The following is a 15,569-nucleotide window of genomic DNA, read 5'->3' as shown; positions in this document are numbered from 1 at the left end:
CACGAGTTCGATCCACCGGAACCGGGCAAATTTTCCTTTATATGAGAAGCTTCAGAGAAAGCTGTATAGCTTTCCTTAGTAGCCGTATGACGAAGCTAGGGAGGATGTCAATGAATAATTACCCCCTTGTTATGGATTATCTGATCAACATTATTTAGACGCTAGCAGGCATCATAATTGAGCTTAGATAATGGTATAAACTGAAGGCTTTACAGGCTTATGAGCACGAACTGTGCCGTGACAGCAAGGCAGTCAAAAGCGCCCACAAGATGTACAACTGGCACTGGCAAAGCATAAACACAGTATTCTGTACTGATGAGCCACTTCACGGCCAACATCGGCACAAAGCAGGCTAGAAACCTGGAGTTAGTGAGCATAAGATTAGCTCTGACGATTTCAGGAATTATTTATTGGTTGAGTTTCCAGAAGGCAGTAACCTATGAGTCATGAATACTGTGTGTATCAAACGGAGGAAAAGATTGCGCACATACAAAAGCCCTGAAGGGGAGTCGAAATAAACATTTATTTTACGTGGTGTTGTAACCCTGATAATGCTCAGGAGTCACACCTATGGGGCTGAAACGTGGAGGCTAACCAAGAGAGTTCTACTTAAGTTGAGGACAACCCAAAGAGCTATGGAACGAAAAATGGTAGGGGTAACATTAAGAGATAGAAAGCGTGCAGAGTGGGTCAGAGAAATAACTCAAGTTAACGACATTCTAGTGGAAATTAAGAAGAAGAAATGGACATGGGCAGGACATGTAGTGCGAAGAGAGGATAACCGATGGTCGCTGAGGGTAACAAACTGGATTCCAAGGGAAGGAAAGCGTAGCAGGGGGAGGCAGAAAGTTAGGTGGGCGGATGAGATTAAGAAGTTCGCAGGGGTCAAGTGGATGCAGCTAGCACAGAACCGGGTTAAGTGGAGAAATATGGGAGAGGCCTTCGCCCTGCAGTGGGTATAATCAGGCTGATGATGATGATGATGATGAATGCTCAGGATGTAGAGGTAACTGTAAAGCAGTTGTGCAGCGACAACAAGGTCCTAATGTTTCGAATGAGTCAGATTTAAAGAGGGAGCGAGAGAGACTACAGAAAATTTCCATCCTTAAACAAGGTAGACGAACGCACTGTTAAAAAATTAAGCGATATAATTTTCAAGATACCTTTACTATGTGGGCCACAGAAATTGGAGGTAGACATATTAGAGGAACGCGGCAAACTACTTAATACAAAATTCGATTAAATTAACTAACCCGAAAGTATAAAAGCATCCAAACCAAAAGACTTACTTAGAATAGACGTCAGCTTTAAAGAGGCGATGACAGGGTCTTTTAATGTATTGCCGTTTTATGCATCTGTGAATAATATAGATGTCTGTAATTCCGGTCCATATGTTTTGATGCCTAGCGCACGGCGCATGTTACGAAACAACGCGATGTTAATCGGCATCGGGAAGTTGTTCCTACCGATAGGGACTGACATTTTGAAATGCTCGTGTGACGTCAGAAGAGATTACGTGGTGGAGCGTCACCTGAAATCCAGGGTACAATATCTGATCGCCTGTTCTTGCTTCCGACAGCCATTGTTAATGAAGGCGGCAGTTTAGCTCCCTGCAGCAGCTGCATCGTCTACGAAATCTACTTTAACGGAGTTTTCGCCGCGTGACCTTTAGACTTCATTGCCCATTCTATACTTGAGCTTAAAGATACGCACGTTGCAAGCTCCACCGCAATCATACCGATATCTTACTTCTCTTTTTTGAGTCAGTTCCAGAGTTATTATTGGAGGGACTACAATATACCTAGATATTGTGGAGAGCCATTGATAACATTGACGATTCTAACTGCGCACACAGTGATGTCAGCTGGCATCGAGCAGCAGCTTCCGTACTCTAGGACACACTTTCGGAAGAAGCGTATTGCAATGAGTGACCGTTACAGATGGGGCTTTCCGAGGGTAAAGAAACCACTGGGCCACATACTCGTGTTGAAGAGCGGCACATGGTTCGTTGCTGTTAACAAGTAATATTATTTTCCGACATGCAACGAAAGAAGAGTGCGAACAAGCACGACATTTTGATCCTGTGATGACATACTGACAGAGCGATCATCTTAATGAATTGCCTATCAGCCTGGAGAGATATCAGACTTTCTAGGTCAGTATACACGTCAACCATCTCGCCTAATTTCCAGCTCTCCTTTGCTAGGGGGATTTTATGGGAAGCACCCAGGATGACCTGACTGAAGCACCCAGAAAGTATGAACAGGAAATGATTGAAGTGCGTCCCGTAGCTTTAAACAAGACAGGAAAGACATCGCACAGCAGAGATACTTTGCCTTCCTCAACGAGCTTAGTAGTGTTATTTATTAAATGATATGCTAGAGCAAGACAGAGCAACAGTGATACCAGCTGACACCGCAACCTCTGCAGACCCTAAGAAAGAGGTCCAGCACCAGAACTAAGACCTTCTTTTTCAGTATTGCTAAAGAGCCCCAAGAAGATAGCACAGGAACCCTGCGAATGTTTACTCAGCACGTATGATTGCCGAGCAAAGAGCATGACTCGTCGAAAACTCTGGAAAAGCAATGGCCACTGTCACGCAAGCACATTAAGAAGGCCGTTTTGCAGAAACAGGATGCGGTGGAAACTTGCGTCAAAGTTTTTTGCTGTGTCAGACTGTGTGAGTTGTTCAGAATTTGGACGTCAAGGCTGTGTGTGGATCTGGACCTTCCAGGTCCAACTGTGATTTTTCAGCTTCGAGCTAAAACTTTGGTAGCAGATGGAAAAAGTCAATGCCGAGTCTGCTCCCAATGAAGTGGATTTCGTCACGGCGAGCTCCTTGCAGAAATAGGATGTTTCATTCATAAGCTGAACATGAAGCTCCATGCCAGGAAACAGGCCTCCAACAAGCAGATGGCATTCATGTCCTGCGCTCTCTTCCTGCTGTGGTAGCTGTTCCACCTTAGTACCGTCGTGCCTTACATGGGCACTTCAATGAAGACTAAGAGCTGGCTGGAGCTTTACAAATTGAGCCTAAGTCAGATATCCAGCAAGAATTGAATGAATGATCAGTGTTCCGGGCATCTATACTGTCACTCTACGACAAAATGCCGAGCAGATGAGTGAATCTTTTCCTCCAAAGTACCACGTCCCCTGGAAGCAAAATTAGCGGTGTTAAATCCAATACTAGCAAATTTGATGCCACCGTTCCTTCTCAACGGAATCCGAATTCTGCACGTCGCCCGAAATGGACGGGACCCCATGGCTACGATGACGCTCAAACATATCTGCGGCGATGTCTTGAACAGATACATTCACGAGGTGGACCAAGACTAGAAACTGAAGCGATGCTAGGTGAGCGCTTTCAACATCCGGTATACAACTCAATCTTCAACGCGATCTATCATTCAGAGGTCTTCCTCATAATGGGTGTCATCGGCTGAGGGTAAAACTACTCACGTGCCCAAGTGCATAAGGCACTACTGCATAATCCAAACGATTGGTGCAGAGTGCTGTATTGCGGTCACTCAGCCACGACGAATAAGCGCAGTCTATGTTGTTGAGCGTATAGTACTAGAGCAATGTGCGATGTGAATCGCGGAGCTTGTTGCAGATACACGATGATTTTGCTAGCGAAACGGGAAGGAAGAGGAGGTTCGGACTTTGGGGAGGGCGCGTAGAAGACACTAAGCTCCATGTTGGAATATTGACGGCCTGGGATGAAATACAGTTCGAAGCAGCGTGTTGTTTGCCCTTTCTGTTCTATAGATTCGTTGTCCTTTAATATGACATTTTGTACAACTCGATTGCCTACTTCCTCTTGAACTTTTTTCAACTCATTTCAGACACATGCTACTTACTCTTTGCAGGTCGAGTAAAATAACGTTCCAGATAGAAGACACTACATGGGGGACACAAATTAAACTTAAAAGCGGTAAGAGTGCATATCAAAAAGAAAAACATTTTGCATGCAGCGTTTCATAAATAGCATCAGCTACTTGCTACCCACACGCACACACATGCTAAGAGTCAATAACACGATGCCTATTGTTACAGACTGGGGCGTTGGTTTCACTGCATTCAAATATAATCCCTGAATGGACCCACCTTCTCGCCTCCTCAGTCACCATTTGTGACAGCACCAATTTCAAGCTAGCTGTTCAATGTGCCTTAAAGTTCCTTCATATTCTTTTTCGTTCTTGAAATAATGTACATCTACCACTTCTTTCTGTTGTGCCTACCGGCCTAGAAAGTATGAACAATAAATAAATAATAATATGATGTGGTTTAGCTCTCGTGAAACCTGGATGGAAGCCCGGAAGGTTTTTTTGCCTGCTGTATTTTTTCCTATCATGTCCCATTAATGTATGGCGCTACATTATTGAGGACACTTGAGCTAAGTATTTAATGGCATGATGCGAGAGCATAAGCTACCAGCCCGCATGCAATGTCCCGCTTTAATAACCACATAGACGTACATACCTGGCTGTCCTAGGGGTAATGTGAATGCAAAGGGCTCTGGCGTGCTAATTCTGATATCACCCTTCCATATAAAAGGAGCGACCCGAGTTGGCAGCCCCTGCCCGTGTCATATCGGTAACGGGAATTCAAATGTCATGGCAGGCTGTTTTTAATATCACCATCCCACATGAAGGGAGAGGCCCGAGTTGGCGCTCGGGATGGCTAAGTCATTCACCGACACTGTCGCTGAAGGCTCGAGTTGGCTGCCAGAGTGAATACCAAGAACAATTTTATGGCAAAGTACTTGGCAATTTTTCTGCGAAAAAATGGGCTGATTATTTCTTGTCAAAACAAGCTGTGTCCGCTTAATTAGGCGCAGTTCAAGATTATCCACTATTTTACTAAGTCGTCACTTTTTTCAAAAATGCCATTTACTTAGGCCATTAGCCGTTTAGTATAGTGGCCATCAGTAGCACTCCCTTGTCAGCTTTGATGGAAAAGTTAACTCTAGTGCATTTCTGGAAGAAATTTAAATTCACGTGCAGGAGAATTCTGAAAAATACAGGATGCACACTAGCACTGCTGTACTTATCTTTTCCGGGAGCAGCATTTACGTCCTCTAAAGCTCCATTTTTTCTATAAAGCGCTCACTGTGAGGCACTAAGGTAGCAATATACACCCGTGCCCTGAAGATACATTTATTAAATTGAGAAAAAGCAAAGCGAGGCAAGACATGGACAGAAATCATTCCTGGAAATTAATGCAGACGGAACTCGCAGACAGACCCCCATTTACGGAAAGAGCTTCACTGATGTGAATATAGATATGCATTAAAAGGTTTAAACGAGTGGGACTATTTTGTCGGTTCTCACCTATACTGAGCGACGAAATTGTCGGTGCCAGATTGTGTATATTTTGTCAGGACAGCAGGAAAACAGTACTTTACTCGTGGGCTATTAAACTGGCGTCGATATATTTCAGCAAACCTCGCTCTTGTTAGTGTATAGAATGTGCGCATACACATGTATGTGGGATAATAACTTTATTTTCCTAATAATTTTATTTTCCTGATGTGTAAATTTCCCTGAAACATTAAATTTGGTAGCATAGTTACATAAGGTAAAAAGCTTCTTTAGGGGCCAGATTTTTCCCACATCTTACACCCTAAATATTGCTACGGGGCGACTCATCGAAGATGGGTCAGATGAAATGTGTGTGCACTTTGCGCGTACTCGGGACCGGAATTCCTGGCAGCGGTCTGCGTTTTGACGTTCGATACGCCTTGCGCTTGTGTCCAGTTCTGTGTGAGTGTATAGTGTTTACATGGTGTCAACGCTTCCTGCCGCGTAACAGTATCTTAAACGTTTGCGACTCTGCGTTTTTTCAGTGAAAGCATATAGCTATGTCTTAGCCGTGACTAAAGATCTCACAATTATGACCATCAATAGTTAACAGCAATCTACCCAAGACACCAAGGTAAACTTTATGCTACCTTTAGAATAGCTTACGGATTGCAATTTCACGGGAAATATTAATACTGATGAACAATTACTTGAGTACATGAGCTTTCCTGTTAACTGGTTTGCGCCTCCGTAGGTAAGTGGACACTAAGTACATTTCTTACTGGATCTCCAATGTTTGAACGATGATAAATGTATAGCTGCCAGATTTATTTAAACAAACTTTTGATAAATGTGCTTATCAGATGCCTTGGTAATTATTTGAAAAGGAAGTAGAAAAACGATAGCGTTTCCGATTGTGGATATACTTTAGTAAACTTGGGAGGCTTTAGAAAGTGCCCCAAATTTTCAAATTAGCGTATTTTAATTCCTACAAAGGTAGCAGTAATTGGAATACCTGCTGCTGTCTTCTGAATGTCTTCAGCCACGTTTTTAGTTGAGAGCAATATTTGGTGTACGTAATCTTACATCGGAAGAAACACTTTGCCTAACATTTCCTGTAAATATTCATGGTTATTGCGTCCTGATGTTACAGACTCTGGCATGCCACCATTCGGATTAAGCAGCAGCTATACAGTGCTGTCGGTGGGCAAAAGTTGCTTTGTCACGCAGGTTGGGGAAACATCTAGAGGTGAGTATATTTTCACCAGCCTGCACGGTGGCTTTACCTGCAGAAGGCATGGAAATTATTCTTTGCTTCCATCTCCTTTCGTTTCATTAAGTGAAACCTGTCTGTATACGGCGATTACATGAATACTTATCATATAATTTTTTGCCAGTGACTGTCACCTACACAGACTGTTAGGATTGTATCCAGTAGGCAGTTAGATTAGCTAAGAACTTGAATGATTGCTTCAGTTTACAATCGTTTGAAATGCAAAGTAAGTCTGAAAGGTGCAGCAGTCAATGGATTTGGGGCTAACAGTTCTTTCTAGCCATCTTCATGCTAGACTAAGCAATCAATATTTTATTGCCCACCACAATTCAACAAATCAAAATTGTTAAGATGCCCAAGTGTTCGCGGTAAAAGCAGCTACACTGTTCGCTTGCCTTAGAATAAGGTGATGATACCATTTATTGGTCCGATATTTAGGGGAATCCCCCAAGGTGGAGCAGATGTGTAATAAGGGAGTTATTATTGATTTGAGATCCACCTAAGTTGCAGCCTTATTGCTACAAAGAAAACCAGTACAGCTTTCACACGGACTTCGTAGTTAAGGGTAAATTCCTCCTAATCCATGAATTGTACCCAGACCACCGCCTTTACAGAGCAGCCGGTGACCAGGACGGTGAACAGGTCAAATGGTTAGGCAAGAGCGAATTAGGCAAGAGCAATAACTCAAAGTGCAAATGGTGGTGGTCAAAAATTTGCCGACGTTTACATTACTTCCTAATTCAAAATTTTTGCTCAGCTCATCAGTTGTTTCACCTTTGTCGATAGATTGAGGCAAATATTTCAAGCAAGACATGGAGGTACAATTACAATTATTTTATTTTTCGCACATATTCCTTCAAGAAACACTCCACTAACAGTTCTTGACTATCACGAAGGAAATTTTGTGACCAGAGAAATGAAGAGAGCAATTAGGTTATCGGGAGGTTGCAGGAGGCAGCGCGTGGGCCCATGGGAACGTTGCGCGGCGAAGAGACTAATTTCATAAGCTGCAGAGGAGAAGAAAGAACCTTCGCGAATATCTTAAACTGACTTAAAAACGCTGCAGCGAAAGATAGCAAATGTCTCATCGAGTTTCTAGCTGTATGTTGTAAAGGAATATAAGGGTGGGCTAGACCTGGGCAAGGCCTTTCTCGATCGGCTAGAGATTCGGACTCTCAAACTAGCTGTATATACGCAGGCAAACTTCGTCAAAATATGATGCTTTTCACTGTAAGTGTGTGAATTCTCGGTTACTGGACATATGTGGTTTGGTTTGCGGGGTTTACCGTCCCTAAGCGACTCAGGCTATGACAGACGCCGTAGTGAAGGACTCGGAAATTTTCCCCACCTAGAGTCGCAAAGCACACTGGCGCCTTGCTTTTCGCCTCCATCGAAAAGCGACCGCCGAGGCCGGTATTCGATCCCGCATTTTTGAGAACAGTAGTCGAGCGCTGTAACCACTGCGCCACCCCGGCGGGGGGTTACTGCACATGTTAGCCAGCAGTTCGGTGTGGGCGCTCTCATTATTTAAGAATTATTTTTGCAGTGTGCAGCATATGTGGTCAAGTCTTCCACTTGAGCTCTGAAGCGTGCCTTTCAAACGGGTTCACAGGAATGGAAAGGCGTAATATCTGTCAGGCCTGTTTCTGTGGATACCTGAATCGCGCCGTTAAGAACGAAAGGAAGGTGGGAGTGAAAGTGGAACTGGTTACAATGGAAAGGCGCAGTAGCTGTTACACAGTGAACACCTGAATCTTGCCGTTTGGGAAAGAAGGAAGGACGTTGGGAGTAAAAGTGGAGGTGGTTACGAGAGACAACGCCGATGCCGCACGATGCCGCAAAACCAAGGTGGTGGCGGTAACAACATTTATTGCCACAAAATGAAAGGAATCATTTCGGGCTGGGGCAAATCCAGGGTGGCCTCCAGTCGAGGGTGACCTCTTGAGCTCGTGTGACGAGGGCCAGTTGCGTAGTTCTTCTTGGGCTCGCCAACAGCTTGTCCCATTCTTCCACTGAGGGAGCTGGCAAGAGTGTCTTTGGAGGGGGATTGCTGGCACATTCTCATAGTATATGGTCTTGAGTGGCCTGCGTCCCGTCACCGCAGTGTCAGCATGCAGGGTTGAATTTTCGATTCGTAATTAACGATAACAGATATGGGCTAAATATGGTCTTAGTTTGTAGAAGTCAGAGTGTTGTGACTTGTGCCCTGTCCAGATCGGAGTGAGGGGCGGAAACGTGCAGCTTAGCTCGCAATAAGTGTTTGTTCTCTCGGCGTATGTACTCGGCGCCTCGACGGGAGCGTCCGTTTCCTACAGATCTCCCGTCTCCCGGTTGGTTAAGCCTCGGGCTGGACGGTCGACCCCTTCGTTTCCGGAGTTACCCACGTGAGCAGCAAACCATACGAGATTGATGTTGTGATTGAGAGATCGGTTGCGCAGAATTCGCGTCGCGAGTGCGATTACAATTTTTTAACAAAATATTCAACGGCGCTCTTTGAATCGTTCAGAATAGTTTTGATGCGGGGATCCGCGATGGCCAGTGCAATAGCTACTTCCTCAGCCTCGCATGTGGAGCTAGCATGTAATGTTATGAGGTTAATGAAGGTTTACTTTAGAGTGCCCATACATTCCACGTATGCTCCGTTTTTTATGTGTTGAGCTGCATCCATGTACACTGCTTGTGGATCGTCCTCGTACTGTTTCTCAAGGGTGCGTGCCCTTGTCTTCCTGCAGGCATCATGTCTGCCTGGTAGCATGTCTTTGGCTATTGGTTTAACAACTAGTCTACTAGTAATGTCAGTACACAAATAAGATTTCGCGCACACCTCTTAAATGGGGTGTATGTGGAGCTCGTCGAGAATTACGCGTCCCGCAACGCGACGGTACAAGCGGGTCACTTGTGCTGTCTTATAGGCTTCAATTAGTTTATGTAACTTGTTAAAAATTCCCAACGATAGTAGTCGATCTGAGTTATCGTATACCGGCAAGACAAGGGCCGCTTTGTATGCTGTTCTAATTATGCTATTAAGTGCATCTTTGTCCCTACGACGCAGATGATAGTACGGGCAAACGTACATGATTCTGCTTATCATAAAGGCTTGAATGATCCTGCACAGGTCGGCTTCTCTCATACCCTTGCGACGTGTGGCAATGCGCCTCACCAGCCCACCTATCGGTGCGCCGTGTCACGTAGCCGGCGTATAGCTTCTGTGTTCTGCGTAATATTTTGAATCAACATTCCGAGAACTCTGATCGTGGCTACCGGGGTATCGGATGGTTGTCAATGTGTAGCTGCATAGGTTCTCCAGAATCTGGTTCTGCCTGTGAAGCTTGTTGGTTCCTTATAACTAAGTATTCTGATTTAGCCGATGAACACGTAAGGCCATTTTCCTGCACGTAAGAGTGTACCGTGTCGATAGCTCGTTGTAATGACTCTGTAATCTCTTCAACGGAGCCAGAATTGGTCCATGTGGCGGTATCGTCGGCGTCTATGAAATGATGCATGTGTGTGATGTCACCTAACAGACGCGGGAGGCCCCTCATAGCAATGTTGAAGAAAAAAGGAGAAAGTACGACGCCTAGCGGTGTTCTTCTCGTCCATAGTATAATTCTGTCGCTAGTTTACTTTAGTCAACAAAATGGAACGTAGCCGTACGCGCATTCACAAAGGTAGCAATGTAGTCGCATGTCCGTTTGCCTACATTAATTTGTAAGAGGTGAGGGAGGATAGAAGCGTGTGACCTATTGTCAAAGACCTTACTCATATCGAATCCCAGGATGGTTCGCGGGGCTCTTATGCGATTTGGATCTAGTATAGCATGTTAAATTTGCCACATGGTGTACTGAGTCAAAAGACCTTCTCGAAGCACAATCATGGAAGGGGGAAACATGCCTTCCGCATCGGTGTGCATAAGAAGCCGGTTTAAGACAACGTGTTCCATTACCTTCCCGAGACATGGCGTTAGCGAGATTGGGTGGAGGTTCACCACCTGAATTCGTTCATCCGGATTAGGTATGAAAATAATTTTAGCGTTCTTCTATTCCTCAGAGACGCTGCCCTGTGTCCTTAACCTGTTGAAAAGGTCCGTAAGAGCCTCTACTGACTGGTCCTCTAAATAGCGCATCATCTTATTGGTGATGCAATTTTCCCTCGGTGCCCAGGTGGTGTTAATTTGGTTGAGAGCAGCTCTGACCTCTGCTATGGCAAAGACGCTATCCATGTGAGGAATATCCAATCCTGAGTACCCATCTGGCGGGGGTATATCCTGGGAAGCGTTAACGTATTGATATTTTAATGTGGTATTGAGCTCTTCGTTTGTACCTTGGAAAGATTGCGAGATTCTATGTAGGTTGTTGTGGGAACCGGCCTCAGTTCTCGTAGGATTGATTAAATGTCCAAGTAGAAACCATGTGTTCTTTTTGCCCAGTTGCTCATTAAGGCGGTCTTAAGTCTAATGGCACTGTTCTCGGCTAAGTTCCCACAAGTAAGCCTCGATTTCCTTTTTAAGCCGAGTTAGCCGAATTTTTAAAACCTCGGTTGTGCTCATTTTTACGCCGTCGATCATGAATACTCTTTTGTGCTTCAATAATGTGTACTAGCTTATTGTGGGGGCTGGGACTGCTGTCCTCCAGTGTCACAGTTTTGAAGTGTTTGCGGCGTCTTGCAACAGACGCTTCGTCCAATATTCTTAAATCTACTATACCTTCCGCTGCATTTTAATAATAATATTAAGGGGTTCACAGGAAGGGAAATGCGCAGTATCTGTCACACTTGTAGCTGTGGACACCTGAACCGCGCCGTAAAGGAAGGGAGGAAGGTGGGAGTGAAAGTGGACAGAAAGAAAGAGGAGCCGTAGTGGAGGGCGACGGAGTAATTTCGACCACCTGGGGATCTTTGACGTGCGCTGACATCGCACAGCACACGGACGCCTCTTCGTTTCACCTCCATCGAAACGCAGCCGCCGAGGTCGGGATCGAGCCCGGGTACTCCGGCACAGTAGTCGGGCGTCTTACCCCTGCACCACCCCAGCGGGTCTCCGCTGCATTTTGCGAGCGGACATATCTGAAGGCGTCCCAATTAGTGTGCTTCACTTCCTTGCGAAGCATTTTGCAATGCATGGCTCGGAAAGTGGTACATAGTATATAGTGATCGCTTTCTATCTTTGCATTTAGATTTTCGCAGCTCGCATCGGAGATATTTCTGGAAAAAGTAAGGTCAGGGCACGTATCCCTGCTTACACTGTTATCAATGCGCGTAGGTGTATCAGGGTCGACGAGTAAGGTATGTCCTAGCGTCTGAGCTGTCTGCAATAATTTAGATCCTTTTCAGCAGTTAACTGAGTAGCCCCATTCTGTATGGGGTGCGTTAAAGTCTCCAGCAGGCCACAGCATTCCATTTTGAGCGGCTACATGCGCCCTATGGACGAGTGTGGCAATTTTCGTGCTGTTATCTTTAGGTGGGCTGTATACGTTTAGAATGTAAAGAGGAGATTGTGCTCGTTTGTTCGGTAGGATTTGTATAAATGTATGAGACCTCCGGTGTTTCCAAATCTAGTTGGTTTGTAGTTAGGTAGCGGTATAAAAGTGTAGCTGTGGTCGGCCAGCGCTCAGCCGATACTTTGTTATTGTATGCTGTATATCCTGCACGCTTTACTTCTGTATTCGTCATTGAAGTGGTATGACTACCGGTCTATATTTGGGCCAAAACTGCATATTCCAGAGCCTTACGCTTGAATCTGAATCCCCTGCAGTTTCATTGCCGCATTATAAAAGGTGCACTAGCGATCAGGTATCCGGTAAGATTCCGCTCGCGCGGGTTGCAATACGCTAGGTCAGAGAATACTGGTGATGGACGGACGCGCCGAAGTGTCGTCGGCTGGGCGGGAGAATGCAGTGTGGGCGGGAGGCAAGGAGCCTGCATTTAGCGTTGAAGATTTCATAATCAGGTTGCTAGGGGATGCTAGTGCGGCAATCCTGTTTGTAAGCGTGTCGAGTTTTGCTAGGATAGTTTCTAAAGCAGCTGGAAACTTTGCCATTGCGTCGGTTACTTTGTTAACATGTGGTATTAATTTCTGGATAGTTTCCTCCAACTTGGCGAGTCGTTGGTCTATTTTTGCAAATCTCCGTAATTATTCTCTAAGTCATCTCTATTTGGCCCAGGTACCAAAGGTGCCTTTCCTTTGTTACTGCGGTTTTTATCTACTTCCATGTCTTCATTGCGGGCGACTTCAACGCGAGCGCAAGCCACTGACGACTTGTCATTTTCTGATTGCGCATTTGCAGTTTGTAGCTCCCAAGTAGCACAAAGTGGGCTATGAAGGGCGGGCCCTGGTGGGCCCGATGTAGGCAATGCAGGACAGCCCCGGTGGGCTCAATGTGGCCGCAGCAAGAGGGGCCCACGTAGGCCTTAAGGGGACTGTCGAGAAAGCCTCGATGGGCCCTACTAGGGACCGGTGCAGGCAGCCCTTGCGGGGCTGCCCACATTTTTCCCGCATTGCCAAAAGGGCACATCCCGCCAACTCCCCCAGATGGTCTACTTTAGACAGATTCGGGCAGCCGTTCTGGATGAAATTTTTTTTATTTCCGCTAGCCCCTCAGATAATGACATAGGACCGATGCGGGTTCTATAGCGCAAGCCGCACTTGGTCTTGCCCACATTATTCTCATAGGGGTCCGACGCAGAACATTGATGGGAAGCCCTAGTCCAAGTTTTCCCATCAATATTTATGCACATAATTACTAATTGTTTTATACATGTCTGCACTTTCTAAACAACCACATCATTAAATTTTACAATAATTAATAACATTAATCTAGCCTCCTTGTTTAGGCTATGGAGATGTGTGCTCTGAACAGTAATATTGTGTAGAGTGTTGCAGGCTGTCCACAGAAACTACATAAGGAGCAAGAGTTAGTAATCAGTATGTTTTGGTATTTTTAGCGCAATTTGCATGAGCGCGAGAACTAAAGCCATGTAATATTTCTAACCGACTAAATGTGGCAACAACTGTTGTACAAATCATCTATAATAGTAATTTAGGGCAACATCTAATACAAATAACGGTCGGAAAGAATGATTACACAATTGCACGCACGCCTTCGAGCCCCATTACGGCCGATGTGGGACCTACAGCGGTTTTGTGTGGGCAGCGCCATTTGGGATGGGTGTTGTTTTTGAACCTAAAGCACTCTTCCTGTGGCATGTGACTTCGAATTCCCCATAAGGGACCGATGTTGGTATTACGCGGGCCCTCCCGCTTTCCAGCACCATCACGGCTTATGTGGCATATAAAGCAGAATTGTGTGGGCAGCCCCAATTGGACTGGGTGTTGTTTTTGAACCTAGAGCCCACCTGCTGTTGCACGTGCCTTCAATGTCCTCACCAGGGACCAATTTTAGCACCATGTGGGCACGCCCGCCTTCGAACCCCATTACAGCCTATGTGGGTTCTAAAGCGGTTTAGCTAAGGCTGCCTCATTTGGGCTTCACGAGGGCTTTCCCAAATTGAGCTCTTATTTATATTCCACCTGCCCTGAAGTAACCTACAAGGGGCAGATTGGGGCAGCATGTGGGTATGTCCGTTTTTTTTGCCCCACTACGGCCGATGTTGCTCCCACAAAGAGGTAATGGGGCGGCCTTATTTCGGATCTATGAGGGCTTTTCCATAAAGAGCCCACATTTAAGTTAGATTGCCCTCAAATATCCGACCAGGGAACCTTGTAGTCTCGATGCAGGAATGTGCTCTGCATTGGCCTGAGCAACGCCTCTATGGGACCCATGCAGGAGGAACAGGGACAAGCCCAAATGGGGCTTGCCCACTTTTGCCCCATCGGGGACCGATGCAGGATTTATCATGGTTGCCCCAGCCCTACTTGCCTACATTTGACCTACTGGGGCCCCACATTCTGTGCTACCTGGGCTGTTTAATTTTTGCGTTAGACTGAGCTAACTGTTGTTGCAGTTGTAGGACTAACTCTGCCAGCTCCCATACGTGCGGGTCGGGTGCTCGGCGTTGCTTGTCGCCGGTAAGTGGCGTCTTCCATGCGAAATGTTTGGCAGGTCTTCCTTCTTCTGTAGAGTTGGAGTTGGTCTGCGAGCTGCGTCTTTGTGATGACGACCTGCTCCTATCTCTGCTACCACTGCGCCCACGTGGAGGGGGAAAAGACTCATCCCTTTGTTCCTGTGGCTTAAGAGGTTGGCTTGTGGCTGAGAGAGTGGGGGACAGCTGATTTGCAGTGGCGGGAAGGATTCATCCATTGGGGGTGGTTGTTGGTGGCCGCGTTCTCGGGGACGGCACTGGCGACCGCTTGCAAGTGCCTGGGTCATTGGCAGTGTCCGTGGGTGATTGTGAGGATTTGGGCCTGTGGCTAAGCACGAAGCGGTATTGCAGCTTTTGCTGCCTCTGGGATGTGAGCCTTTGTATACAATGCACATGGCTTGACAGGTTGGCCGGCTGGTGGCGACTCGTGGGCGATGCCGCAGCGGCGGCTAGTAGGTATTCGTGGTTGGGGGCACATATCCGCCTGGTGACCCAGCTTGCGATAGTTGAAACAAGCCTCCGAGCGAGACTTCAAAATGAAGACTTCGAAAGTAAACCCCAAGTACCGCACGTATCGAAGCATCTTGGTGTTGCCAAACGTCACGCAGAAGTGCGGTGTCTTGCCTCTACGACACGCAGCAAAATGGGGAGGTCTGGTACGAGCGCGGAGCTCAGTTCGGATCTCGGCATCGCTTTCGTAGCTATCGGCCCGGCACAAAATCCCCCGTAGAGAATTGTCCGGGACTGAGACGCTGGCGGCAACCGAGACTACTGCTTTGTCGATGGTAATGGTGCCGATCCTAGCATAAGACACGGAATGGGCATTGTCGGGCGTGCTCACTGTGACGGTGTTGTAGTGAGATGGATACGGACTTGGCAGTAACCGCCAGGCAGTGGTCGACGTTGGCGGCTGCGTAGATATAGCAAGAGCAAGTCGTGGGGAGCGTAGGGTGTGG

The 15,569-nt window shown here is 46.3% G+C and overlaps 1 protein-coding gene across 1 annotated transcript in view; it reads left to right on the top strand.

Annotated features, from left to right (window-relative positions):
- The window catches only part of LOC146177313 (uncharacterized), a 218,312-nt gene that overhangs the window by 185,716 nt on the left and 17,027 nt on the right, over positions 1-15,569 (top strand). Inside the window, exons 11-12 of the mRNA XM_084580427.1 lie at positions 3,870-3,934; positions 6,457-6,552. Of these exons, the coding sequence (XP_084436553.1) occupies positions 3,870-3,934; positions 6,457-6,552 (161 nt within the window). The remainder of the gene's footprint in view (positions 1-3,869; positions 3,935-6,456; positions 6,553-15,569) is intronic.

This window comes from Amblyomma maculatum, chromosome 10, assembly GCF_055883805.1.
Source record: "Amblyomma maculatum isolate TAMU_Amacu chromosome 10, ASM5588380v1, whole genome shotgun sequence".
Lineage (NCBI taxonomy): Eukaryota > Metazoa > Arthropoda > Arachnida > Ixodida > Ixodidae > Amblyomma > Amblyomma maculatum.
The sequence above is the reverse complement of the archived record's forward strand: the minus strand, read 5'-3'. Positions and strand labels throughout refer to the sequence as shown.